The 25714-nt window shown below is 44.6% G+C and overlaps 4 protein-coding genes across 4 annotated transcripts; 3 read left to right on the forward strand and 1 right to left on the reverse strand.

Moving 5' to 3' along the window:
- On the forward strand, nucleotides 1-3978 carry spag7 (sperm associated antigen 7). Its single transcript, XM_030101842.1, has 7 exons — nucleotides 1-116; nucleotides 1698-1765; nucleotides 1861-1949; nucleotides 2028-2112; nucleotides 2239-2328; nucleotides 2815-2971; nucleotides 3061-3978. The coding sequence occupies exons 1-7, from the start codon at nucleotides 32-34 to the stop codon at nucleotides 3174-3176; spliced, it is 690 nt and encodes a 229-aa protein (XP_029957702.1). The 5' UTR covers nucleotides 1-31; the 3' UTR covers nucleotides 3177-3978.
- A 1709-nt stretch (nucleotides 3979-5687) lies between these two features.
- On the forward strand, nucleotides 5688-10895 carry chrdl2 (chordin-like 2). Its single transcript, XM_030100930.1, has 11 exons — nucleotides 5688-5825; nucleotides 6229-6341; nucleotides 6469-6562; nucleotides 6648-6793; nucleotides 7893-7986; nucleotides 8555-8619; nucleotides 9114-9282; nucleotides 9422-9610; nucleotides 9755-9928; nucleotides 10067-10159; nucleotides 10264-10895. The coding sequence occupies exons 1-11, from the start codon at nucleotides 5759-5761 to the stop codon at nucleotides 10395-10397; spliced, it is 1338 nt and encodes a 445-aa protein (XP_029956790.1). The 5' UTR covers nucleotides 5688-5758; the 3' UTR covers nucleotides 10398-10895.
- Nucleotides 10896-16780: 5885 nt separating this feature from the next.
- Nucleotides 16781-21945, reverse strand: xrra1 (X-ray radiation resistance associated 1). The gene is made up of 17 exons (XM_030101322.1): nucleotides 21855-21945; nucleotides 21077-21090; nucleotides 20911-20982; nucleotides 20758-20830; nucleotides 20577-20674; nucleotides 20346-20494; nucleotides 19099-19203; nucleotides 18861-18973; nucleotides 18685-18737; nucleotides 18507-18596; nucleotides 18342-18435; nucleotides 18132-18247; nucleotides 17759-17932; nucleotides 17496-17643; nucleotides 17202-17317; nucleotides 16993-17098; nucleotides 16781-16927 (listed from the first exon to the last, which is right to left on the reverse strand). Exons 1-17 carry the CDS (start codon nucleotides 21943-21945, stop codon nucleotides 16785-16787), a joined length of 1755 nt encoding a protein of 584 aa, XP_029957182.1. The 3' UTR covers nucleotides 16781-16784.
- A 374-nt stretch (nucleotides 21946-22319) lies between these two features.
- On the forward strand, nucleotides 22320-25450 carry LOC115395595 (sialidase-3). The gene is made up of 3 exons (XM_030101204.1): nucleotides 22320-22722; nucleotides 22889-23128; nucleotides 23224-25450. The coding sequence occupies exons 2-3, from the start codon at nucleotides 22904-22906 to the stop codon at nucleotides 24229-24231; spliced, it is 1233 nt and encodes a 410-aa protein (XP_029957064.1). The 5' UTR covers nucleotides 22320-22722; nucleotides 22889-22903; the 3' UTR covers nucleotides 24232-25450.
- Nucleotides 25451-25714: the final 264 nt, after the last annotated feature.

Below are 25714 nucleotides of genomic sequence, written 5' to 3' on the forward strand. Positions count from 1 at the left end.
CAGACCGGACGCTCTTGTCCTCACTTCCAAGATGGCGGACCTCCTCGGCTCCATCCTGAACTCGATGGAGAAACCTCCGACAGTGGGAGACCAGGAGAGCCGGCGGAAGGCCAGAGGTACACCACGCATTAACCGAGCGGCGACATGTTTTGAAGCAATATGAAACTCAATCTTGTCCGAAACAATAGAGGACAGACGAGCGGGGGGTGTCTGGTGCTCCTATTGGCCGTCGGGGCAGTCCGGGGTTTAGCACCGCCTCACCGGGACATGCAGCCCCCTCCCTCCGGGTGCTGCCTGCCGCCGTCGGCGTCTGGAGCTCCGGCTGCCGCTACAGGACAGAGCCGCTGAAAACTGCCCGGAAATAAGCAACAGTTCATAATATTGTTAGTCATAATAAGCTCTACACATCCTTATAACTCTGCTACTAGTTTATGTCCCGCCCCTGTTACTTCAGATCAGCTGTCTGCTTAAGTTTTGATCGATTTTTTGCCGATTTCAACATGTAGCTCCAGTGATATGGACATAATATTTCAGATCTGGAGCTTTCAAAGTGTTGAAAGGTGAATCTCTGTAAGAGGGATTGAGTCACAATGCACTGCCTCAAACGGCACTCACTCTTGTTACAAACAGTATATTTTTAATCCTGTACTTCTTATTCTCTTCCATTGCTATTGACCTGCTTTCTTCTTCTTCTTTTTTTTTTTTACAAGATTTCTGCTCAGCCTTAAACTTTTGATTTTACCACGAGATCGTTTTACAATTTTGATTTGTCTCTATTTGCTGGCAGTAAATTCAGTCATAGCAATGTTTGCATCTTCCCCTTTAACTCCTCATTCAACTTTACTGGTTTGATCCTGCAAATATGAGCAAACCATAAAAATAGACTTTTCAAAACTGACAAGCAACCTCGGAAGCCTGGACAACAATCTTCAGTTTAAATGTACAGTTTAAACAGCTCCTGAGACCATGTATCCTCCAGAAGCAATCATTGTAAAGGTAAACATGGTACATTTTGCAGCAGGAGAGTCTTGATAATTAAAAATATTAGTGTCAAAATCAGCTCTGGCATTTGGAAAAGTGTAATCTCAACTAAAATTCAATGATGTAGATTGCAGCCCAAAACAATTCATTTACTTTTCAGGAAATGTTATCTTCACTGACTGATCAATTAACTGATCATTTATTCTGGCATTAAACCTCAAAGCGCCTCTCGCCTCCTGTCACTGAGGCACTTCCCGTAATATTTACTGTTAGTAGATGAAACGTTCAAAGCATGTTTCTCAGCCAAGCTCAAACTCTCTGCCAGCGTTGAACTGGAGCGCTGCTACAAATAAACAACTTGATCCTCGTTCCAGTTGATGTGAGGTCAGAGCCGCAACGCGACTGTGATAAAAAAGTGACCAAATCCGTTTAATTAACCGTTCAGAGAGCGCACAGCAATAAAACATCAGAGGCTGTTTTCCTGTAGACACATGCATCAAATAATGTTGGATCTTCGTCAGCAGATTTTGAGACCTGAGTGATCTGGAAATGTGGTTTTGTGGCATCACAGGAAGTCTGTCTCTTCATTAGCCGTTTTGTGATTCCGATCATTAGAGGAAACAAGTTGGCCAGCGGTGGATGTGACTTTCTTGGTCTTTGAACCCTATTGAACGTAAACAAGCCTCAAGAAGGAAAAACACTCATTCTCATTACAGAGCAGGCAGCAAGGCTCAAGAAGATGGAGGAAGATGAGAAAAGGAAGAAAGCAGAATTCAGGAAAAAGGTGAGAGCCGAAGCGTCGCATCTAAAATAAACATGTGATTCAGTTGTGCCCTCAGTTTGTATTTACCTCTCTGGCTTCCCGTATGTCTTGTTTAGATGGAGAAAGAAGTGTCGGACTTCATTCAGGACAGTGCACAACAGAAAAGAAAATACAAACCGATGGGGAAGATTGAAAGAAGTATATTGTAAGATGTTACAATGATATGTTTGAAAAAAGGTGGTTTTTTTCCCCACATACCTCTGATTATTCATCTTTCTTGCAGGCACGATGTAGCAGAAGTGGCCGGTCTGACTTCTTTTTCTTTCGGGGAGGACGAGGAGAGCCGATACGTCATGCTTTTCAAGAAGGTCTCATTACGGTGTTCTTTTTTTGCTTTTTTATCCCCACTCTTCAATGTTAAAACACTTGTCATTAGCATCTATCCAAGAAGAGAAAACTGCAGGAAATGACTGTTTCACCTTGTGCTTTGGCAGGAATTCGCTCCGTCAGACGAGGAACTGGAAGCATATCGCAAAGGAGAGGAGTGGGACCCCCAGCTGGCGGAGCAACGGCGCAGACTAAAAGTAAGACTGAATGCCAGTGTGTGTTTAGAAATAACAAGCCTTTCCGTCAATATAAATTCCTTACATAGCAGTGAAATCAGACATTATTAGTCTGAGTTTGACTCAAGCTTTTTCAGTGTTGAGTGGACAGGGAGTCCGGGATTTAAACCAGGAAATTCGTTGTCTTTTTGGTGTTTTCCATTTGTCTCGAAACTCCTAGAAAGCAAACAGTAGTGTTAGTGCGTGTTGATAAACAGAAAAAAATCCTTTTTTTTTTTTAGCAAGAGCTCATGCTGGAATTTTTTTTTTTCTGGGAAAGTGAGAGAAATCAGATTGAGATGTTCATGTAGGCATCAGAGATGATAGTCATGAAGTTACACATGAGAGAAGCAGATTGTATCGGAAGACAACAGCCTGCCGTGGTAACTCCTTACAGGAAAAAACAAACCAAAACTAAAAAATTTAAGTTTTGGACCCTTCTTATGTTTTTCTCCCTTGTGACCGCAGGAGCAGGCCGCCCTGGAGGAAGCAGCCTCCAGCCAGACGACTCAGTCTCAAGCGTGTCCCAACTCCAACTACAGGGATAAGTACAGCCACCTGATCGGCACCTCCGCCGCCAAAGACGCAGCCCACACGCTGGAGGCCAACAGCGCCTACGGCTGTGGTGAGTTCGCAGGCCGCCTCACAGAAATGTCGAATCGGCGTTCCCGGCGCCGGCGCCTCACTCTCCTCGCTGCTGCCTCTCTGTCTCAGTGCCGGTGGCCAACAAGAGGGACACCCGCTCCATCGAGGAAGCCATGAACGAGATCAGAGCCAAGAAGCGGCAGAAGCGAGAGGACGAGCCGGCGGCACGCTCCAGCGCTTCCTGAGTCTCCCGCGTTCTCTGTGCCGTGTGAGTGTGAGCGGATGCATCTGCGTGTTTGAGGAGACCCGTCTCGTTCATCCCCTGTCCCGGTTTTGCGAAGAATGATGAGACTCGTTCCCGTCTGCCGTCAAGCGTTTCGCGTAGAAAATGGAGAGCTGCAGTTTAGGTGTCTTCTTTTATTTTTAAACTCTGATTTCAAGATAACGGGTACTTCAGCACGCCTGCTGTCTGCGTTCATGCTTTTGAAACAACAAATTGGAGATTTGTAATGCAGGTGTGTTTCCACAGTCCTGAGCAGAAGGTGTGTTGTTGGAAATATCGGCAGGCATCGAGCCTCGGCTGTAAAGGATTCAGGGCTCTAAAGCCAGATTTTAAGACATTGTTAAGTCTCTCACTGACCTTGTTTAAAATATGTACTGCAGTTTTAAAGGGAACGGAGGGAAGGCCATCTTTTAACAGCGTTTTGGTTTGATTTGATTTTTTTTTTTTCTTGACATTTTTTGTCTTCATTTTGAGGAAAAACTGCATTGTGGATTTAAAATGAGGTCTGTGTCTGTTTGTTTCTCTAAATCTGCACTGACTGTGAAATGTTGTGTTTCTCCCGCTTAATGTTTGATTACTGAGCCATGCGATGGCTGATGAGAGGCGTCATGGGGACGGGGACATTTTGTTTCTTTTTTTTTTTTTTCTCTCTTTGTCTTGATCAAGTATTGAGTCAGTAACTGTCATCAGCGCCCGGATGTCTGGCTCAACATGGTTGCACAATTTTATCCCCATGTGTTAATAAAGGATGTATTAGTATTAGCTCATTGTCTGAATGTTTTCTTAATTTCTGCAGCCCCCGATTATGGATTTTATCATATTTGATTTTTTAACTGGATTTGGTGTACACTTCGAATTTCCCCGAAAGATGATGCAGGTAGTATTTTCTGTTTTTCTATCAGTGATGCCCCTCACATTTGATTATAGACAAACATAATCAACTAAACATGCAACATTGATGTGGGGATTTCTTTGACGTCCAACCTGTATGACTTACATCAGTTCTGTATTTTTACAAGTCATACTTTTATCTGTGTACAGTGAGGCACACTAGATTTGAGAGTTATCTTTTCTCCTGATATGCAGCACTCCTCATGGACGACAGGAGGAATACTTTATGCACAGGGAGAATATGCAAACTCCACATGAAGAGACTCAGGCTCAAACCCACAACCTTTTCATGAACCTTTGTCCTGGAAATGTTATATGGAAATTTATTTCTGGGGTAATCTGTGATGACAGAATTTCCTATAAATCTCAAACATTGTCTAGAACCATTTCAATTCTGTTAAAAAGCATTTCCTGTTGAGCAGTAACTGTTCACACATCTGGGAAATGCAGACAAAAGCTCTTTCTATCATGAACATTCAGAATGCTAACTCACTAATCGCTTACAGTGGTGTGACAAAGTGTTTGTCCTCTAAACCTTAAAACTGGCGGAGCCACACTGAGCAGCAACAACCGCAATCAAGCATTTGTGATAACTTGTAATGAGTCTTTTTCAGCGCTGTGCAGAGCCCCAGAGCTACCATCGCCAGGTTTTACTGTTGGTATGATGCTCTTGTTTACATCTACTTCAAGGTCAGGCAGGTCCTATTTAAGTTATTTCTTGATTGCGGGCAGGTGAGGCTGGAGAAATTGAACTCAGGTGTGATAAACCACAGTCATGTTTTCACAGGGGATGCAACCATTTTTTCCACACAGATAGGTTTGGATTTTTTTCTCCCTTGATAATAAAACCCTTTATTTAAAAAAAAAAAAGATTTTTGTGTTTCTTTTTGTTGTTGTTGTCTGATCTCAAATATTTAGGTGTGACAAATGTGCAAAAAATTAAGAAGTCAGGAAGGAGGCAAAGACTTCTTCACACCACTGTATTTATTTGATCCGAAACGCTCACAGTTCATGATCTGGTAGAATATAAAACTTTATTACTAAGTATTCAAAGTAAAGGGGCAGGACTAGAAAAGTTGAAATGTCCTTTGGACATGTGGAGAAAGCAAATTACTCATTTTGTTTGGTTTAAGGATTTGTGTTGTATTTTGAGCCTCGCAGCACCAACAGCTGCTCCTCTCAGTTTTCTCTGTTCACGAATCAAATTGGATTTTTGGGATTTCCTCGGCTGAAGGACACTCTTATCAGCCACAAACGTCTGGCTGAATACTTTGAATCATTAAAACTGCTGCTCCACAGTAATAACTTGCGGTTTGGGAAGAAGTCAAGAAGATTAGTACACACTTAAAAATTCATTAAAATTAAAAAAATAATCTGCTTGGGAGGAGAAAACGCGCCCATAACAGACATTTAATAAAAGTACAGCGGGAAAGTATTTGTGAATATTTTTCACTGCATGAAAAAGTTGAAGTAGTCTGTGCAGGGTTTGTCATCTCTGCCTGCGTCCTGAAGAAGGCGCCATAGATCAACCCGGAGACTCCCCCCCCCCCCCCCCCCCCCCCCCGTAATCCCTCTTTCACGCTGTCCTGCAGTGTCTGTCCTGCAGAAACACACACACTCACTGAGGACTCAGACTCGCGCACATGTCAAGAAATGAAGCCCACGTTTCTCTTCCTGCTCCTCATTTGGTTCGCAGCTGCAGAGCTGAAGCCCCGGAAAGGTAAGAAGAGCCGCAGCCTGCTGCTGTCCTGCTGTCCTGCTGTCCTCTGTCCTCCTGTCCTGCTGTCCTCCTGTCCTCCTGTCCTCCTGTCCTGCTGTCCTCTGTCCTCCGTCCTCCTGTCCTCCGTCAGGGGCTTCCAGCCAGGACAGGCATGAAATAACAACACTTTGCTCCATTTCCGTCACAGCTGGACTCAGATTTGTGAAGATCACCGCCCTGTGCTGCTCCTAACTCCACTTTTTCCTCTTTATTTTCCTGTCATAGAGTTTGATCATATCTATTTTTCAATGTGTCTCAGAAGTTGTTTAATCTCTTTAATGAACTTTTCAGTAAACGATTGTTATCTGCGCCATTTGCCTCACATCCTCCTTGTTTTTTTTTTGTCCCCCCCCCCCCCCCCCAGTCTCCGGGGTGGTTTGCACCTTCAAGGATAAGAGCTACAGCCCTGGAGACAGCTGGCATCCCTACCTGGAGCCCTTTGGCTTCATGTTCTGCATGCGCTGCGTCTGCTCAGAGGTACCTCTCAGCGAGAGTACACCCACATTCCTCAGCTGTCTCTGTCTCTGAGAGGCTGGGATTGGGGGGGTTGGGTTGGGGGGGGGGGGGGTTCACACTTGTTAAAGGATGATCTTCTCCCTGTTAGACAGGCCATGTGAAATGTAACACGATCAAGTGTCCAGCCCTGTCCTGTGAGAACCCGGTGTCCGAGCCCCAGCAGTGCTGCCCGAGATGCTCAGGTATAGAGTCTCTGCACCCCCACCCATCCCTCCGTCCTCCCCTCCCGGCTGGGGTAACGGACCCTGCTGTGCCCTCCTTCCTCAGATCAGCCCAGGACCCCTGCAGGGCTGCGGGCTCCGGCCAGATCCTGCAGGTACAACGGGAGCGTGTTCCAGCCCGGGGAGACCTTCACCAAGCAGGACCTGTTCCCGTCCCGGCAGAGCAACCAGTGTGTTCTCTGCACGTGTTCTGTAAGTTGGAATTTAAAGCCCCTGTTCTTTGGTCGGAGTGTGGAGGAAATGAGCTGTAAAAAAAGCTGCTTTATTGACCATAAAAATGATGTAAAATCCCAAGAAAATGGAGAATAAAACCAAGCGAGGTCTGAGGTGTTTGCCTGTGGCCATCGTGTTTCCAGCCCCTCTTTAGGGTTATATACTTCTAAAGATTTTTCTCTGATTAAAGGAGACCTGTAAAAATATATATTCTAGCACAAAATGAATCATAATAATTAAAAAAAAGGAAAATCTATGAGTACAAGTACTTAAATTCTACTCATTTGAAACAGAAGACATTGTTAACTTTCAACCTTGGATATTTTATTTGCTTCTTGACTCTATTAGGTGTTCATGTTGCATAGTTTGAGTTTATAATGTTTCTTTAATGGCTTTTTTTCTTTTCTTTTTTTGAATTTTCCCCTCTAACAAATTGCTTTTTGTCAATTATATATAATTTAACTGTACATAACTTCTATGTCCAAAGCACATTCTTCGTTTTCACAGTGAGAACAGCAATTGGTTAGAAAGCAGCAATTTCCTCTATTGGAAGAAAAGGCCTATTGTTTGCCGGTTTGAGTGTTTTCAGTAGTAATTCACAGTAAACTACATGGTGCGACATGTTAACGGTAAATCAAAATGCATGCTTCCAGTTGATCTTAATGAATTTCAGTGAGTTCTTCAGTGAGGAATTTCTGTTGCTGATGTTACGCAGAGAGAGAGAAAAAAAAAGGGCAACTGAGTTGTTATTTTCATTAAATTTATAATCCTGGAGCGGGTGAAAACATCTTGCTCTGGTTTGCGCTCTGGCTCGGCCCGGCTGCGACGGGCGGACATCAAAGAGGGGAGAACTGAAATCAATAGGTCGTCTTTTAAGACGCGTGATGTGACGAGAGGAGCTCGATGTGCGAGCCGCTGCAGTGTTTGTTTTTTTTTTCTGTTGACGGCAGATGTTTCTCCGGCTACGAGGCAAACAACTACAAGCATTCGAGAAAAGAATCGTCATACTTGAGCTACAGATCTGTCGATGATGCTGAAATATAACAGATCGCTCTCCTTTTTCTCTCTCTCGTCGCAGAATGGAAACATCTTCTGTGCCCTGAAAACGTGCCAGCCCATCACCTGCTCCTCGCCAGCCCCGCTTCCAGAAACCTGCTGTTTGGTGTGTAAAGGTAGTCTCACTCCTCCACGCTGAGAACAAAAGCCTTTATTCTCTTTCCAACGTGGGACACAGCGCTGTCAGGAGATTTACGGCCTGCTCCGCTTGAGCTCCATCACTCATTGTTACGAGTGTTTATACAGTTTTTTTTTCTTCTTTTTTATCTCCACAAAACAGTTGTGTGCACACCTTTAGACAGCTGTGCAACAATAAAATACTGCAGCAGTAAGAAAGGCTGCTTTGAAAACACACACACACACACTCTGATAGTTCATATCTCCTGTATCCTGCCTGGAGTCGGCTGCAGACTGGATAAAGCAGTATAGAAGATGGATGATCTCTCCCCCTCAACCTATTTAATCACTTTAATTTGTCCTCTTTAATAATATACTCATTTTATTACATTATGTTCAGCTAAAGATAATGTGCAGTTTAGGGAATTAATTCACCGCCGTCCTCCCTTCCACAGGGAAAACATCATTCAGACACAAAACAAGCACACGTCACGAGACTGTATTTATATGGAATGGCTGCCGTATTTTCACACGGTCACGGCGCTGTTTTTGTCTTTCGGCCCTCAGATCACGGCTCCAGCAGCGGGTCCTCGTCAAACGAGGATGGAAGCCAGCAGCTGAACAGAGGCGTCGTATGTTCTCACTGTTTTTTTTTTTCTTTTTTTTTTTCATTAGATTAACGAGTTGGCTTTTGCTTTCAAGTGAAAGCCGTCCACGTTTGACCTTTTTCCAGAAGAGATAGCGAGAATGCAAAGCGGTGTCATCGGCGCGGCAGCTGCAGGTTCGTTACAGGACCTGCTCCCCGTCACTCAGGTCGCTGCAGATCAGTGGTTTTCCCTCCACGCGTCCCTCGGGTTGTCTTACCCGACCTGACGCCGCATTATGAAGACCATATTTCCGAAACCGACGCTTCACTTGTGAATTGTGAAGACGAAAGCTTTAAGTGTCCCCGGTGCGTGTTTCCCTGTCTGAGCGAGAAGTGAGCCGTTGTTCGGATGTCTGGAGCTGGGCCACGAACTCGTGTGATTTAGGGGAATTGCATGCTGCTCCTTCAGCGAGCACTCAAAGACAACGGCTGAATAGATGAAGGATCGCTGCATTTTTATTATATCTGTGTTTACAAAAGAGGCATTCAGTGGACCAGTGCTCGGCGGAGCGGGGCAGGGCGCGGTCGGACCGTGCCACTCCGCCCAGGGTCAAGACTCCCTCCAGAGGCCTGAACCTCAGCAAGCTCAACCTCAAAGGGGCTTCGGAGACCACTGTGAAGATTCTGCTGCAGAGGAAACACCAAAGAGGTGAGACTTTTTTTTTTTTTTTTTTTTAGTCAAAACAAAGATCATTTATAGGTATTTTATTTTATGGACGTGTTCCTCACAACTTTTACAATCGTTTCCATATGGAGCTCGACGCTCAGATGTTTTCCATTCCTCGCAGCGTGTTTATACAATGGCAAGACATACTCTCATGGAGACATGTGGCACCCAGTTTTGGGGAAGGTGCTGGAATGCATCCTGTGCACTTGTAGCGACGGCCTCCAGGACTGCAAGCGCATCACGTGCCCCAGCCAGTACCCCTGCCAACATCCCATGAAACTAGCGGGAAAGTGCTGCAGGACTTGTCCAGGTAGTCCAACGCGTCTCCGAGACTAATGAACTGTTTATAACAGTCTCATGTTGATTTCTGTAAACATCATCTGCTCAACTTCCCCCTCCGCCTTTTTTTTTTTTTCATTTTCTTTCCTTTTTTTTTTCCCCCCCATCTCTCCAGAGACCAAAGCTGAAAGTAACCAGACCCATTGCCTTCTGGGATATAAAAGTAACCTGCTGGTGTATAAAGTGGACTCGTCCCTGAGCGTCGACTCGCCCAACACAGTCAGGATCATCGCTGTCGAAAGGCAGAGCACGGCCGAGGTCGAAGTGCAAGTGTGGAACACGGTGGAAGGTGGGCGACGAGCGGGCTCCAAACAGATCTACATGTGTTTTTTTTATTTTTTTTTATTGTGGAGGTCACATGGAAATGTGGAAAACTTCACAGTACGGGTTTTAGGTATATTATTCTGTTTGTTTGTTTTTTTTCCAGGAGTTTTGCAGCTGATGGATATCGGCGACGTTCAAAGAAAAGACATCATGGATCATCCTGAAAATTACACACTGCTCACAACACTCAGTGAAGGTTGTTCTTCAGTGGACTCGACTGGAATTATATATATATGCATGTTTATATTTAAGCTGTTAGCTCTTGCTGGTATTAATTATGCGTCATGCTCATTGTTTCAGAGACATGGAAGAAATTTAAAGAGGAGGGAGGAAACCTGGGCAAGGCTCCACAGATCACTGTTTGTGAGGACGGCATTCGGGAGATGGTGACTTTCCTAAATCCGAAGCAAACCGACGGCCTGTGCACGCCCTGAAGCTCCCTCTGTATATCAGTGCTGCCAAAATCAACATGGCTGACCTATGTACTAAATGCATACGTGTTGCACTTGGACGTCATTCCCGTAAGTGGAATTTCTCATTTATATATCTATTTTTTTAATCATTTAACTGTCCATCATGTTTTAAGCGTCACGTATTTCAGCTGAGCTAAAAACAGAAAAAAGGAAATACAAATTAAAATACTAATATGGAGCCTTGATCTAAAATGCTCCTCATCCACATTTAAATGTGTTTAAACTTAAAAACAAAACAAGATTTGTATGTTTGAATGTATTTGGACAAGAGGTCACATTTTATTAAGAATATTAAAAGTTTTTTAAAGAACGGTTTCATCTTCAAAATGCTTACTGTAAATACAAGTTGGTGTTTTCTCATCTTATTTAAAGAGTATTCATGCTTTCTTTATGTTTGTGTAAATACATTCCAGTGTTTGAATGGATTTACTGTCTTTTGGGGATAAATACACAATTTCTGATTGGATTAAAAAAAAACAGTTTCCCTGTTTCTTTCCATCTGAAGTCAAATTTAGACTCTCCGCAGCTTTTTATTTTTTCTCTCCTCCTCATGCAGCTGCAGGATTCAGTTTGTTATCATAACCTGACTTTTTTTTAAAAACTCCACATACCGTAAGTAATTGTCTTTCACTGTGGACGCTGCTCAAGTGGCTGTATGAACTTCGTATTCCCTGCTGGGAGTTTTGCACCATGAACGTGTTTCGTGTGGCGAAAAGAGTTTGTTGTTTTTTTTGGGGGGAGTTTCTCGGATATTCAAAGAGAAGAAGAGTGGTGGATCTATCTTCAGATGAAGACAGAAAGAATTTCACTGCATGCTGACGATAGGTTGTGATCTGCCGATTGATCGGTGGTCCACGGCGGAGGGGTTCCTCACGCCGCCGGCGCCGTGGCCCAGAGGTTTCCGGTCAGCAGATCCGCGGAAGGCCGGAAAAGCCGTGTCCCCGCTGGAAATGGAATGTGATCAGAGGTCAGGAAATCAAAAGCAGAAGCTGAAAGTCCCATCACCCTTTCACACACTCTCAGCTCAGATCCCGTCACGGGTTGACGTCAGTTGTTGGGTTTGTGCTTGTCGCCGGGCTCTGGGGGGCCAGTGGCCATCCATCGGGAGCCATTTGGGGTTCAGTGTCTTGCTCGAGGACACTTCAAAATGTGGACGGATTCCGATTGAGAGACGACCAGCCGCCCCGCTTGAGAAAAACAACTGATCACGAATAAGTAGAGGCGACAGTGGAAGGAAACTCTCCAGGTTTGTTCTTGATCTGGTTGATTTCAGGGGACAGTAAACGAGAAAAGGATGAGAAAGAGAAAAGAAAACAACTTCAAGAGGGACGAAGCGCAGAGATCAAACCAACCCATCCAGCTCCACAGTCCCAGATCCTGCAGGACAGTAGAGGACGACGTACAGGACATTCAAATCTGTGACATTCAACAGTGACAGATTCTATGAGAGGACGTTTTTCAAAAGTCTTTTTCTCGGCCTCCTGAGATTCTCATCAGTGTGTCTACAGGAGGTCACTTCTTTGACTTAATTGAATGCATAAAAACCTGAACCCCCAACTTCCTTATTAGTTTGAGTCTTAAGAGATGAAAATAATATGTTTTGTATTATGTGTACTGACAAGCCGAGCATGCTTCCAATTTTGTGCAATAAAGCAAAATCTCCGAGCCAGAAAGCAGCAACACCCTCCTGTAAATTCCAGTCTACTGGCACAGTGAATCATCTATCCCTTAGCAATAGCTATTATTGATTACATAGTGCATTGCACATTTCAAGTTTCCCTTCAACTGACTGTTACAGTTGCTGTGTGCAGCTTTAGGTGATTATGGGGGTTTGTGGTTTTATCTCATTCTGCAGCTCGTTTCAAATTTGGATGTTTACAGTCTTTTATTGTTCTTTTTTTTAATTGTCCGACCCATAATTTTACTGCTTGGGTGCAGTTGAGTGGGTTTCAGAGTTTCTCTGCAGTAGAAGCTGCTGCAGCTGTTCAAAAAAGAAATTTTGAGAGCATACACACTTTTCTAGACAGTGGTAAAAACCAAACAGAACACAGAGAAAACATTAATTTAAGACTCAGTGTCTGCAGATGACCAAGAAAAACATGAATCCAAATTACTGGCGTCTTCATAGATATTAGAAGCCCTGCACCTTGATCTCAGAAATAATGAGCTCTTGAGAAGGGCTGAGTCGGGTTTGTGCGAGTGCTTTTAGAGGCCGGCAGCACTGCGTGCAGCTTTTCCACAGGCCGGCTTCCATCAACAGGTGTCAAATTATCACTGTGGTTCCCATGACTCAGCGTGCCACTGCAGGTTCTGCCGGGCCGGGTGGGGGATCCACAATATTATTGCTTCCTTTCTCTGCGGATGGCCGACCTGCTCGCTGACTGTGACTCATTCTGGGGGTTTTTTCTCTATTCTTTTTAACCACTTTGCACCAGACTGATCATCCCCTGCTTTGTTTCTCTACCTGCAAACATATCTCTCTATTTGATTTGAATACTGCTATTTAAATACAATGTCTTTGACTCCAGATGCACATTCCCCTTGCTGGTCCTGAAAACTTGACTTTTGGCATCGCACTCTGTGTTTTTTTTTTTTTTTTTTTTTTGATGGACTCCACATTTCATGGATTTTTGAATTCGTCCCACGGGCTCATTCAGCTATGCATGCTTAGTCTTGGCTGTGGCAATTGTAGCAGCTGGGGGCAGTCAGTAGGTATAAATCATGCTGCTGGTTAGCTGTGTGTGTGTGTATGTGCCCCCCCCCCCTCCCCCCCCCCCCCCCCTCCCCTGCTGCCCATGCAGAACGGACTCAGTGAGAAGTGAAGAAAACCGGAGACTCGGGGTCAGAACTCAACTCACGACTGGAAGCCAAAATCATGAACAAATCTTATTTACTGCTGGTTTTACGTGTCATTTTCCTCTGTTCCATCGGAGGATATAAATCCACGCCCGCCGCCGAAAAGGTCTTTGACGGAGATGTGGTTCATGTTGGGTAACCGGTGGATTGATGACATTTGCAGTTTTGCAACATTCAAACAAACAAAGCATTTGACTTGAATTTATTTTAGCAGTTCTCCCCGCGTGCTGCGGCAGAGCGTTCCACGGGTTCGCGAGGAAACGGAGCGTCGCAAATCAATCGGACAGCTTTTCGATTCAAAGGGAGCGAAACTGTGTTAAGTTGATTAAGTCTGATAGATGTGTTTGCTTTCATAGCTGATTAAGGTGCTCAGCAGAACCCCTGAGTTTATACTTCATCAAAATACTTCCGAAATCTATCAAGCGCTGTGTTTTTTACACCCTCGCCCCCTCATTAATTAAGTTGGCCCTGATCATTTTAGCTGGCGCTTGGAGAGCGGCCAAGGAGGCATGAACAATACCGGGACACACACTTCAGCCCGGGCGTCTGAGCTTAAAGGTCATCATTTTAAACACATGCTCGTAATGACTGTACACTGTTGTGCCGCTTTCTTTTTACAAGATAAAGACGAGCAACAACAACTTTACAGGCATGATCCGTAATTAACGGCGGCCTCCTTTCAGATGTCGGCCGGAGGATCTGAGGCCTCCGGAGGATGACTGTGTGTGTGTGTGTGTGTGTGTGTGTGTGTGTGTGTGTGTGTGTGAAGGTTCAAGTGTCCATCAGAGGAAATAATGAACAGGTCCGTTCGGCGGTGAACTCATTTGGCACCAGGGTAATGAGGAGCGCTCATTCCTGTTCCTCCATGAGCCAAATCTGGTGTCTGAGTCTCCGCAGGGTTATTCTCAGAGCTTAACTGTTGGCCCTCAGTTTGAGAGTCAAGCAAATGTTAGCCAAATATTTCTCAAGCTTGATTGCTGTGATGAATGCTCCAGATGTGGAACTGTACTGTGTTCAAATATACAGAAAAAAAAAAAAAAAAAACAACGTAGATACATAAACACAGATCAATTCTGCCTTTTCTCTTCATCATGTCTTTTGTTATTATTCCAGACTATTGTGCTCCGCTGCCAGGTCGTATTATATCTCCCAAAGCACGGATGAAATGTGTTTTCAGTTATTAAGACACTTCAACAGTTCTTCATGTGAAGAGAAGAAATACCTTGTGTGTGTTGATTCCGTGTTGATGTTAGAGCGAGGGAGACTCCTCCAGGAATCAAAGGAGACGTCGTTTGCTCCTGGCTTTGCTCTGCAGCGTCGAGTAAAACTAGCTTTCAGCTCATCATAGTGAGGCTGGAATCTGTGTCCAGTATTTATCGTAAACATGGCGGTGTGATTCCCCTCTTCGTCACGCATGCTGCCATTTGATCATATAGTGTAAATAACACATTTCTTCAAGCCAAAAATAACATTCCGGTAAATAATAGACGAGCTCTCTCGCTGCGTTCTATTGAAAACATTTGGATTAGGTCAGAAGCTGTTGTTTTCCTGGTAAGTTTCTCGCCAGCACATCCATCTTATGATCTCACCTCAACATTATTTACTCCTCAGATGAGAAAATAATTATCGCAATTTGTTGGTTCCAGACAGGAGAGCAGACACACACATACACACACACACACAGAATCAGTTTGGTCGTTACACACTGACCACCCTCAACCTCAAAGACTCGAAATGGGCGAGCAAACATTTCAGGAGACACCTGCGGACAGTCAAAACACACAGACGAGCGTAGAGTTTTACTGGAGATGCAAACACCGTTTAGTCAAAGACGCCGTCGTTTCTGAACCGAGGAGTTGAAAAGGTGAAACAGCTTCAAAGTCTCAAGGCGGCGGCTTTTATGACACAATTATGACAGGAAGAAACGCAGATACCAGAGAAACAAAACAGCCAACGAGTGTGAGAGGATTTTTTTTACTGCAGCTTGGCTGAATGCATCATAGTAACAGCGATGTTTGCTGGTTGTCTTTGAACCACAAAACAAACTTTGAACACAAACTATTGACAGCGATAAAAGTGGACTTGAGTGTCTCCAGTTGCATGAGGGTCGTGAACTTTGGACTGTGTGCTCGAGATTATTAAAACAGGACCCCAAACAACTGGAACCAAGCAAAAACATTTCGTTTTAAATTGTTCCACATATAAGCTGAAGTCAGAGTCTCTGGATCTGTCCTCGTTTCGCCCTTGCGTCTGGTGATGCTCACGCGTTCGCAGCTTTCATGTGCTGCACTCACAGTAAATCGAAGCTGACTTTTTTTTTTTTTTTTAGCAGAAGAAAAGTCTGGAAGTAGTCGTAGTATTTTGGGTTCTTCTCATTCCTGTTTCTAATAAAAGCGTTTTCTGAAGTTGTCCCTATCTTACAAGTGATGTTTGGACGTTCTTTTGTGTCCAGCTGCCTGTTTTGAGTTTTTCTCCTGATGTCAGCATCTTCAGAGATGAAGAAAATTTGGTAGGTTTGTAAAATCTGGAGGTCAATAAGTCAAATTTTGCGATGAGGTCTGTGAACGCATCTTGAATATAAAGGCCTTTAGCCTGACTGATCGTTTGCTGTAAATAAGATGAAGAACAACCTCCTGCACCACGGTGTGTGTTCATTTAGTTTTTTACGACTTCAAAGAATCCCAACATCAAAACAAGGCACTTAGGCGACCGTAGGTGAACGGAGCGCCGGCCATTATCACTTCATAATTGGTTTGGAGCAGCATTCTGCTGAGGTGAAATAACATCAGACTGGAACGAGAACAAACTCCGTCCTGCCGGCAAACTAATCCGCTCCAGTCAAGACAACATGTCAAATCCGTCACGTCACATAAAAACAAACAGACATACATTTCACTGCGCTCCACACAGTAACTGTGATGCATTTGCAGATTGTATGCAGCGAACTCTCCGGCTGGCGTGCGCAGCTCATAAATTATGTACAGTTCAACTCATACAGAGGGAGAGGTTAATATGAAAATGTGCGATCCCCGCGTATTGATTCATTCCATGGAGGCAGAGCGAGCATTCCACATCTGCAGCCCGCTCCGACCACTAATAATGGAAATCATATGATGCACAGAGAGCCTGAAATCAAAAAGAGCGACGGCGAAACAGGACTGGAGGCTTACCGGAGCTTCTGTTATGAGCTTCTAGATAACATGATAAAGATATTTGAAAATCACTTCTAACAGCCACCAGATTTGTGGACGGCGATTAAATCATCAGCCGATGAAGGGTCACACATGAATCTGTGTTCACGGCAGAGATGGTTAAATTGAATAAACAGCAACAAAGCAACTGGGATAAATGACCAACACGCAGACAATACAATATTTATAATATTGTTTTTTTTTATTTTCTCATTATTTCCACTCACACAGGTCAAAAATGTCTTTGGCCTCATCCAAAGCAAAAACACAAAGCACACCAGCCTGGTTAACGCCCTCTCTCTCAGCTGGTGTCAGATTCAAAGCTGGTTATTTGCTCCATTGTTTTCTCATAAACCATCTTGTACTTCGCCTTCAGATCCTTAAGCAGTGACCGAGCTTCTTTGCCTTCGTCCTGGTTATTGCTGGAGTTGAGTGAGGCGCCGTCTGTGCACAAGAAGAGAAAGCTGAGCTCATGAGGAGTAAATCGATATATTTTGAGGCGGACGTACCTAAGGCCACGACTTTCATTGTGCTGCTCTCTTTGAATTCCTTCATCATTTCCTCTGCTCTTACACGTTGATTTCTTATAGTTTTCAAAGGTGGCAGTTCCTTAATCTGTGCACAGAAATATAAGGTAAGTGGATTTATTTTTTTGAACTGATTAAATTTTGACAAAAATGATGTGAACAATTCATTTAAAACTGCAGATTCAACAAACCCTCTTCTCTCTCTCCCTGTACGGCTTCTGGAGGCTATCAAGCCTTGGTTTTGAGTCTCTGTAAACATTGAGATTGTTCAGCGTGTGCTTCAGCATCCAAATAGCTGGTTGAAATCCTGTTGACAGACAGTGAAAAGAATGGATGGAAGAATGGACCCTCTGGGGTTTGATCCGAGGCCAAACATTTGAAGACAATGTTAAAAAAACAAAAAACAAAAACAAAACAAACAAACAAAAAAAAAAACTAGGCCAAAAAAATTAATGAATCAGTTGCAGGTGAAACTACATTCGCACCAATGGCTTTGGAAACATGAGGTTTTGGTTTTCCATTCACAAACTTTTGAAAGTCTGCGAGTCGTCTGGGGCTGGTTTTGCTCCCAGTCCTGCTCTCTGCAGCTTCTTTGTCCTCGGATGAAACGTCCAGCTCAGGAACATCTGCTGCCTGAGAAACAAACAATAACCAGAACAAGAAATCATGTTAAAGCGAAGGAGGGAAATACTTTGATACTTTAATACTTCCTAAATCCCCGAACCTTGAAAACCGCACACGTGCTCACCTGAGTCATGAAGAGCTGCTCTGCCTGTTCCCGCCGGCCGCCGCCGCCGCCGCCGCCGCCGCCGCCGCCGCCGCCGCCGCCGCCCTCAGAAGCTGCTGCTCTCCTGCCGGGTGAGGGACGACCTGCATCCATCAGCTGGGATCTCCGCGACGCCTTCGGGACGGTTTCTTCCACCTGTGATACAAAAAAATGTCAGACAAGATAAATGTTGAGACGAATTGACCTTCACGGGGAGTTTGGGCTGGAAGTGAACGATTTATGTTCACAGTTCCCGTTCTGCTCGGTGGTCCGTGACTACCTGTCCCTGATCTTGATGCCCACAACACACACACACACACACACACGCACACACACACACACACACACATCTAACCTTCCATTTGAGACAGGTGGACAGAGTCAGCGGGATCTTGGCGACCTCCTCAGTCTTCCTCCGCTTTATGGTTATTCCCAGTCTCTCCTGGATATACGTCAGTAAGGGAGAGTCTCCTGAAGCACGGAAAAGATGATGAAGCTCTGGAGCAATCCTCAAGAAGAATGTGTGTGTGTTTGTGTGTGTGTGTGTGTGAAGGAAGACGATCACCTCTCCTCTGTGTTGTTAGAGGGTTACACTGAACGTCGATTTCCTGAAGCATTGGGAAGAGAGCGGCGGCCACCAGCACTTCCTCCTTGACGATCTGATGACAAACCACTGATGAGACGTCTTATTAAAGAACGCACACACTCCCACACTCCCACACACACACACCTTGTTGTGAGCTAGATTGAGGAACCGGAGCTCTGGTAAAGGCTGTTGGTTCTCTTCGCAGCGCTCCTTCCAGTTGTCTTGCTGAAACATCTGTGGCGGCCATCAGACGCCCAGGTTTAACGCAGAGACTCAGAAAGTGTCCGAACAATAGAAAACACCAGCTTTTGGACTGACTTACCAGGGAGAGTACCTCCAGATATCCACCCATGAGGGGATCTGGCTCATCGTGGGCTGGATTGGGGAGATAAAATTGATAGCGTCCATAATTTTTCAGCGGATGTTGAAGTACTTCTGACAAACAGGTGAAGAATGAAGCTGTTTACACATGAGTGCAACCAGATGTTGGGCATTTACCAAGGCCCTCATCCTGGGCTTCAGCGGAGCCCGGCACAGGTTTGGATGAGCCCATCAGCTCCATGTGTGGTATTTCAGAAATGTGGTTCCCCTTCAGGTTTAAATACCTTAGCCTGGAAATTAAAAAAAAGGGGAAAAAAAGAGGCAAAGCTCATCATGAAAATGTCCATTATGTGTCGTCGAATCTGAGAGAAGTCAGAATGTGTTTTGTATCGCTCATTTGAAGACACATGCTGACTTTTTGAGGTGGATCAGGCTGTTGAAGACTTCAGATGACAGTTTGTTATCATCAAGCATCAGGACTTCCAGAGACCTGAACGGGGAGTCTTCCTCTTCAGACGGCCTAAAACAAAAGCAAAGCAACAGAAACCTGCTCACTAAGTTACTTATATAACTGATTCCACAGATAAACAGTCACAAAACACCGATTGCATTTTAGAATTCAGTGAGATATGTGGACTTTCAGTATCATAATGCTGTGAATTTATTCCTCCTTACTTTCTGACTGGGCAGGTGAATTAAAGCTCTTCAAAATTACTTCAACTGCCATTAATGTGATAGGGGATCGTTCGGGCGCCCCCTGTTGGTCACTTTTAGAACTGCTTTAAAACATCCATTTTCTGTACTGCTTGAGCCAGAGTGTGACACACTCACACACGCGCGCGCGCGCACACACACACACACACACACACACACACACACACACACACACACACACACACACACACTCACGTACAGGTTATATAGATTCTCAGGTTTGCATCAAATGCATGTTTCTGGACTGTGGAATTGATCCTAAATATTCCAAGAAAACTATAAATCATTCATATGATTCCTTTTAAATCATCATTATATTATTTTGCAGTATTTTTTCCAGGAATGTAGCTGTACTCAGACTTGAGTGTAAATGGCGTCGCATAGTTTGCTTTTCTAGTGTTTAAGTGATAAGTCCAACTGCAGTCACAATATGAATTGAAATAATTTTATATGTATCCAATAAATGTATTTTCATAACAGAGATAGTTCCTGATAGTACACATCTATACTTCACCAGTGTAAGTATGTACTTTGTTGTTGAAGAGGAAGATGCTTTGAGACTGCAGATGTTTCATAAATATCTTATAATATGTGAGGTAACACTTTGAGCACTCTTTTAATAGAGTACTTTTTTATTTTGTAATTGTGCGTGACTGGAAACATTTACAACATGTTCCACCTCTCCAAACCACACTTCTGTCTTTTTCTCAGGAAAAATGGGCAAATACTACAGGAGTGGATTTATTATTTAGTGTTTTACCACTAAACTAACATCAAAGTGGACATAAAAAGGCTGAAACTATTACCAGATATGAACAAATTTATTATCTGAGTTGACAGCAGCCGCTGTTCTCAGATACGGTGTTAGTATCAGGAATGCTATAAATAGACTGCAAATCCAAAAACAAATTGTGCAGCTTAGTACTTCGTGAGAAGTGAGGTGCTTACAGCTGAGTGGGTTCATGATACGAAGAGTCAAGACGGGGAGGAAGACGACGGAGTTGATTTCCAGTCAAATGAAGGACTTTCAGTACAGGAAGACGACCGAGGGACACAAAACCGTCGGCTGACATGCTGTTGTAGGACAAATCCAGAACCTGTGAGAACCAAGATGAGAATTGAGATGATCATGCTGATGTCCAGAGAAGGAAAACCAGATTCGACAGTCATTCATCTTACCTCAAGATATGGGAACTCAGCAGCATCAAAAGTCATACTGCGAATCCTATTTAAAGCTAGATTGATCTCCCTTAAAGATCGGAAACTACTGAAAGATCCTGTGAAGAACGTGCAGATTTGTGAAGTTTCTGCAAAGCAGCAGATAAAGTGAAAGATCTGCAAGACATTTTGCAAGAATCACCTAAAGAGAGCGAATTGATAGACGCGTCTATGGATTCTACATTATCAAACAACTCCAAGTCCTCTGAGGTGACCTGCAAAGGAAGGACATGAAATGCATTTCCAAACACTTTAGTGAAAAAAAATTGCTGAAAATATGAGAAACGTTTCTCACAGAGGTCAGCTGGCGTTCGCTGACGTCAACAGAGCAGAGCTCAGAGGGCTCGTCCACACAGTGGAGCTGCAGCTACCAAGGGAAAGAAAACATTTTAGCCCTTCGCTCATCAAAAAGAAACGTTTTCATCCAATTACTCTTTGCATACTGAGTTTAAGTGTCATACCAGGAGAGGTCCGTCTAATGTAAAACCATGTTGAGAATGAGCTGCACTGTTCTCACACTTTCTGCTGGTCTGTTTTAATTGCCGCTGGATTCTTCTGTATCTCTTTTCCTCTGCTTCTCTGTAAGCCACGAGCCAGTGACCAGCGCCTGTAAAGAATCCACTCAAAGTCGTCTCAATTTTATATGAAGGATTTGACATTTCTAGATATTTCTCCTGCACATTTTGAATGGTTTTCTTTACATATTGCATCCTCTATCCACCCTCACTCTGCCTTCATCCAGTTTTTTTATTTGCCCCAAGGTGTTTGAGGTATGTCACTGTTGTCAAATTGATCCAAATGGGTCAGACGTCTCCCTCTTAACACTTCACTATACACTGTGAGTAAATTATAATAATTATATATAAATACATAAATTGATTTTGATTGATGTTTGTAAGGTAAAAAGATTCCATAAATTCTGAAGTCTCCCTTTTAAGTAAACTTGCTTGCATGAACTAAGTAATGTGAACTCCATTAATCTAAAGATGATGAGATTATGGATGAAGGATCAAATGCCATGAAAAGCTTAAATAAGTCCAGATGTACTCAAGACAACAATATAAATTCCAGCATGCCAGAAGAATTCTTGTTACTACACTCTGTTCCTGATGGCATTTTGCACCTCATCCAAACATTTTAAAAAGATAGATGTTATTGGCGTCTGTCTGTGAGCTCTAATGACTGAATTTCCCTACTTCGTGGCAATAAAAACAGTCTTTGTGATGGTTTTGGACGCACCGTCTCTCCTTCGGCGGCTCCCAGCAGCAGGAAGAAGACACTGGCCGGGGTAACTCTGTCCGGCATCGAATTTATAGGCTGCTGAAGTCATCACGTCTGCACTCAATTTATCGCGGAACAACTGTTTTTAATACGAGTTGTAAAGTGTCGGTAGAAGTTGAAATGTGTAGGGAGGGGTGAAACCCCGTTAACGATGTTTTTCACCGGCTCGAGCTGACAGTGTGGTGCTCTGTATCCTAGCAACAGCATGTAAGACGAGGCGCCGCCCCTCCCGTCCAGCAGGGGGCGAAGGCGCGTCGATTCACGCGGACGAAGCCGGAAAAGACCACTGAGTCTGTCTTATCAAAGATTACACACAGAGACAAGATAGTTCACACCCAAGCCAATGAAAATCTGTAACCTTGTCAAACATGCTACGTTGCAACCCGACAGCGGTGAATCCGTGATGTTGAGTAGCAGATTATTACTATTCAAAACAATGTAGCGCCCGATACGTGCGCGTTTTAACGATTTGCGCTTGTTTACTGCTAGGTGCAACTGTTAGCCGCCATTTCAGTCAGAAAATCGATTCCTAACAACACTCGTGTGACCGTTTGTGTGAAAGTGTTTACTCCTGATGGTCCAGAAGTTACGCGACGGATGGATTTTCACGCTCCACCCCGACGTCTACTTCCGTGAAGAGCGAGCAGAGCGAATACGGAAAACAACTGCGTGAGCTCCTCTCGCCTCGGAGTCGTCTCTGATTCTGATGAACCCCCAGCATCAGTGTCGTGAACATCAGAGGTCCCCGGTTTCGCGTGCAATTAGACGGGATAATGCCGTTCACGCAAAGCTCGGGAGTGACACACGCGAAGAGTGACGAGTGAAGGTAAGGGCCGTGCTGCTCGCGCACGACGTGCGCGAGGTTATCTCTTTGTAACAATGCACTCATCTGTGTCTATGAGGAGCTTCTGGACTATGAACTCTTCCTGTTAGTCTGTGTGTAAAGGTTACAGGAGAATGTGGAAGAAAACCAAGTCATTTTCTGTTCGCAGGACATTTGATCCATCATGGGAAACACGCCGTCAAAGAGTGGCAGTGGAGATGAACCTGTCAAAACAACTTTATTTCAAAGGGAACAGAGTGGGATCACATACAGGATCCCTGCTCTCATCTACCTGAGGCACTGTCACACCTTCCTCGCCTTTGCAGAGAAACGAACCTCGCCTGCTGACCATGATGCTAAAATCCTTGTTATGAGAAGAGGAACACTTAAAGAGGATGGGTCTATTCAGGTGATTATTCTCGCACAATACCCACCTGTAATACCAGTAAATGTCAACATGTTCTTTGCTCATCTTGATTTTCTTCTTTTCTTGTTTTCCCCCAGTGGTCGTCCAGTCAGGAGCTGTCATCCGCCTCCCTACCAAGCCACCGTACCATGAATCCCTGCCCAGTGTATGAAAAAAACACCAAAACGCTGTTTTTATTTTTCATCTGCATCTGGGGGAACACCACAGAGATGAAGCAGATCTACACAGGTAAGTGCAAGGCGCGCCTCTGCTTCGTCAGCAGCGGCGACGACGGCCAGACCTGGAGTCAGACCACAGACTTGACAGAGAGCGTGATCGGCGAGACCATCCAGAAGTGGGCCACGTTTGCCGTGGGCCCCGGTCACGGCGTCCAGCTGGAGAACGGCAGATTGATCATCCCCGCCTACGCCTACTACGTGCCCTACAGATGCTGTTCCTTCCCCATTCCGTTCACAGTCTACCCACGTGCGCTCTCCATATATAGCGAGGACTTTGGCCAGACTTGGCGCATCGGGAAGATGCTTCGAAAGAAGTCGTGCGAGTGCGAAATGGCAGAGATCATAGATCACGAGGGCAGGAGTCACCTTTATTGCAACGCTCGCAACACTGGACGCCACAGGTGCGTGGCCCTGAGTGAAAACAGCGGCGTCTACTTTGATAAGCCCCACATGGCCCCGGAGCTCGTCGAGCAGCCCAACGGCTGCCAGGGAAGCGTCATCGGCTTTCCCGCTCCCGAGTTTGTCCCGAACGACGACGCCGAAAGCAAGGCGTGCGGCACGTCGCTCCTGTCGCCAGACTCCCAGACCTGGCTCCTCTTCATGCACCCGACAAGCAAGTCCAGCCGAAGGGACATGGGCGTGTACTTGAACCGGTCCCCCCTGCACTCGTCCGGGTGGGACCGGCCCCGGATCATCCACGCCGGCCCCAGCGGCTACTCTGACCTGGCCTACAACGGGGACAAGGATCAGTTTTCGTGCCTGATGGAGTGCGGGGTGGAAAGTGAACTGGAGCAGATCGCGTTCGTGTCCTTCTCCCTCAATGATGTCATGCAGACGGGTAGTAAGAGAGACAAGAAGATGCGTTGAGTTTTGGTTGTTTGATTTCTGTATTAGTAAAGCTCTCTACCATTGTCCTGCAAGCTATGAAAACAAAACAAAACAAAAAAAAAAAGTCCAAGCTGAAGCCACTAAATATGCTGTGCAGTAACATCTGTCTGTGTTTACTATTGTTCTACATTCTGGAGATGATAATGCATGCATGGTTTGTGTGTTTTGTTGTCTCCTTGTTTACATGAGAAGGTAAATCAAGTCTTAATATTATTGATATGCAACCAGGTGTGTAAGAGAGGAAACTATTTTTAATAGAATAGACTGAGTGGTTGAGTTTAAGCATGCTGTGCTGGACCGTCATTTTTGAAACCGGCTTTGTGTGTAGCATGTTTGATAAGCACTTCATACCCATTCCTGCATCCTATTAAGCTGTCAGTACTGTCCGAGCGGTGGAGAAAGTTTGCCTACCTCTTTTTATTTTCATACGACGATCATAGCAGGCCTTGTAAAGTAGAGCGTAGAGTTGCCTCCATGCTCCGTCTCTCCTTTACATTTAGTATACTCTAATTCACATATGCCTTCTAAACGCCACTGTTTCAAGTTGGGCTACGCCTCAGCCTCGTGAGCGCACGACCTTTCTCTGTGGGCGACAGTGGGTGCCATAAAATGAAATTAAATCGAGAAGAAAAAGGTGAACGTGCGCTTTTTACATCAGGCTTATCAGTGAGGAGACCGACCAAACTGAACCACATCTGTGAGTCTTTATAGCAGCTGATAGAGAGAGAGTGAGGGAGGGGGGGGGGGGGGGGGGAGGGGGGGGGGTACTCGATGTACTGTATGCAGATTTTTATTACATTCATTTTCAAAAGCAATATTTTTCTCAGCTACTTTATTCTCGGTTTTTCCCCCCCCCTGCCCACACATTCAGCATGATTTTATGACCAGGCTTTTTTTCTCCCCCCCCCCCTGTTATTAATCATGTGCAGCGTTACGATATGATTGGCTTGCTGTTGGTGATCAAACGAAAGCATGTCAAAAGCAGATGAAGACTATTTATGAAGCCACTAGGAATTTGCACATACAGAATATTGTACTGAGTGACTTTAACATCCTGTTTTTGCCTATTGTCGTGAGGTCAAGCGCCTCCAGGTGGTTCTAGTTTAATTGTGTTCCTGTTGATTGTCGTGGAAAGTGACAAAAACCTGCATGAATCATGTATTTTAGTAGAAAATAAAAGTAACTTGTGATCACTGGACTCATTGTTTGTCTTTTTTTTTTTTTCCCGACAGAATACAGTAACCATATTTAACTGCATTTCACAACTGACCGCTCCAAATGTTTAAAAATCGAGCTGTAATCAGATGTCAGACGGGGTGAGGAAAAAAGAAAAGAATTGGCCGTGTGTGAGTGTTGTTTTCCAAAAACACTTGAGCTGAGAGCAGTTTTTCATTCCCCCCAGCAGAAGCTGAGGGCTGCAGCGTGCTGAAATGATGTCGAGGACTCTGTTGTGATGCGGCCT

This window comes from Salarias fasciatus, chromosome 10 (assembly GCF_902148845.1).
Source record: "Salarias fasciatus chromosome 10, fSalaFa1.1, whole genome shotgun sequence".
Lineage (NCBI taxonomy): Eukaryota > Metazoa > Chordata > Actinopteri > Blenniiformes > Blenniidae > Salarias > Salarias fasciatus.

What these genes read in the sequence shown, in the direction of transcription:
- chrdl2 (XM_030100930.1), top strand. Translation starts at nt 5,759, where the DNA reads ATGAAGCCCACGTTTCTCTTCCTGCTCCTCATTTGGTTCGCAGCTGCA. An exon ending in AGCAGCTGAACAGAGGCGTC is followed by an intron (nt 8,620 to 9,113) that starts GTATGTTCTCAC and finishes TGTTTACAAAAG; the next exon opens with AGGCATTCAGTGGACCAGTG. An exon ending in GTGCTGCAGGACTTGTCCAG is followed by an intron (nt 9,611 to 9,754) that starts GTAGTCCAACGC and finishes CCATCTCTCCAG; the next exon opens with AGACCAAAGCTGAAAGTAAC.
- spag7 (XM_030101842.1), top strand. Translation starts at nt 32, where the DNA reads ATGGCGGACCTCCTCGGCTCCATCCTGAACTCGATGGAGAAACCTCCG. An exon ending in AAGCAGAATTCAGGAAAAAG is followed by an intron (nt 1,766 to 1,860) that starts GTGAGAGCCGAA and finishes TGTCTTGTTTAG; the next exon opens with ATGGAGAAAGAAGTGTCGGA. An exon ending in AGCAACGGCGCAGACTAAAA is followed by an intron (nt 2,329 to 2,814) that starts GTAAGACTGAAT and finishes TTGTGACCGCAG; the next exon opens with GAGCAGGCCGCCCTGGAGGA.
- xrra1 (XM_030101322.1), bottom strand. Translation starts at nt 21,945, where the DNA reads ATGACTTCAGCAGCCTATAAATTCGATGCCGGACAGAGTTACCCCGGC. An exon ending in TCTAACAACACAGAGGAGAG is followed by an intron (nt 18,248 to 18,341) that starts GTGATCGTCTTC and finishes TCCGTGCTTCAG; the next exon opens with GAGACTCTCCCTTACTGACG. An exon ending in AGCAGCTCTTCATGACTCAG is followed by an intron (nt 17,644 to 17,758) that starts GTGAGCACGTGT and finishes TTTGTTTCTCAG; the next exon opens with GCAGCAGATGTTCCTGAGCT.
- LOC115395595 (XM_030101204.1), top strand. Translation starts at nt 22,904, where the DNA reads ATGGGAAACACGCCGTCAAAGAGTGGCAGTGGAGATGAACCTGTCAAA. An exon ending in AAGAGGATGGGTCTATTCAG is followed by an intron (nt 23,129 to 23,223) that starts GTGATTATTCTC and finishes GTTTTCCCCCAG; the next exon opens with TGGTCGTCCAGTCAGGAGCT.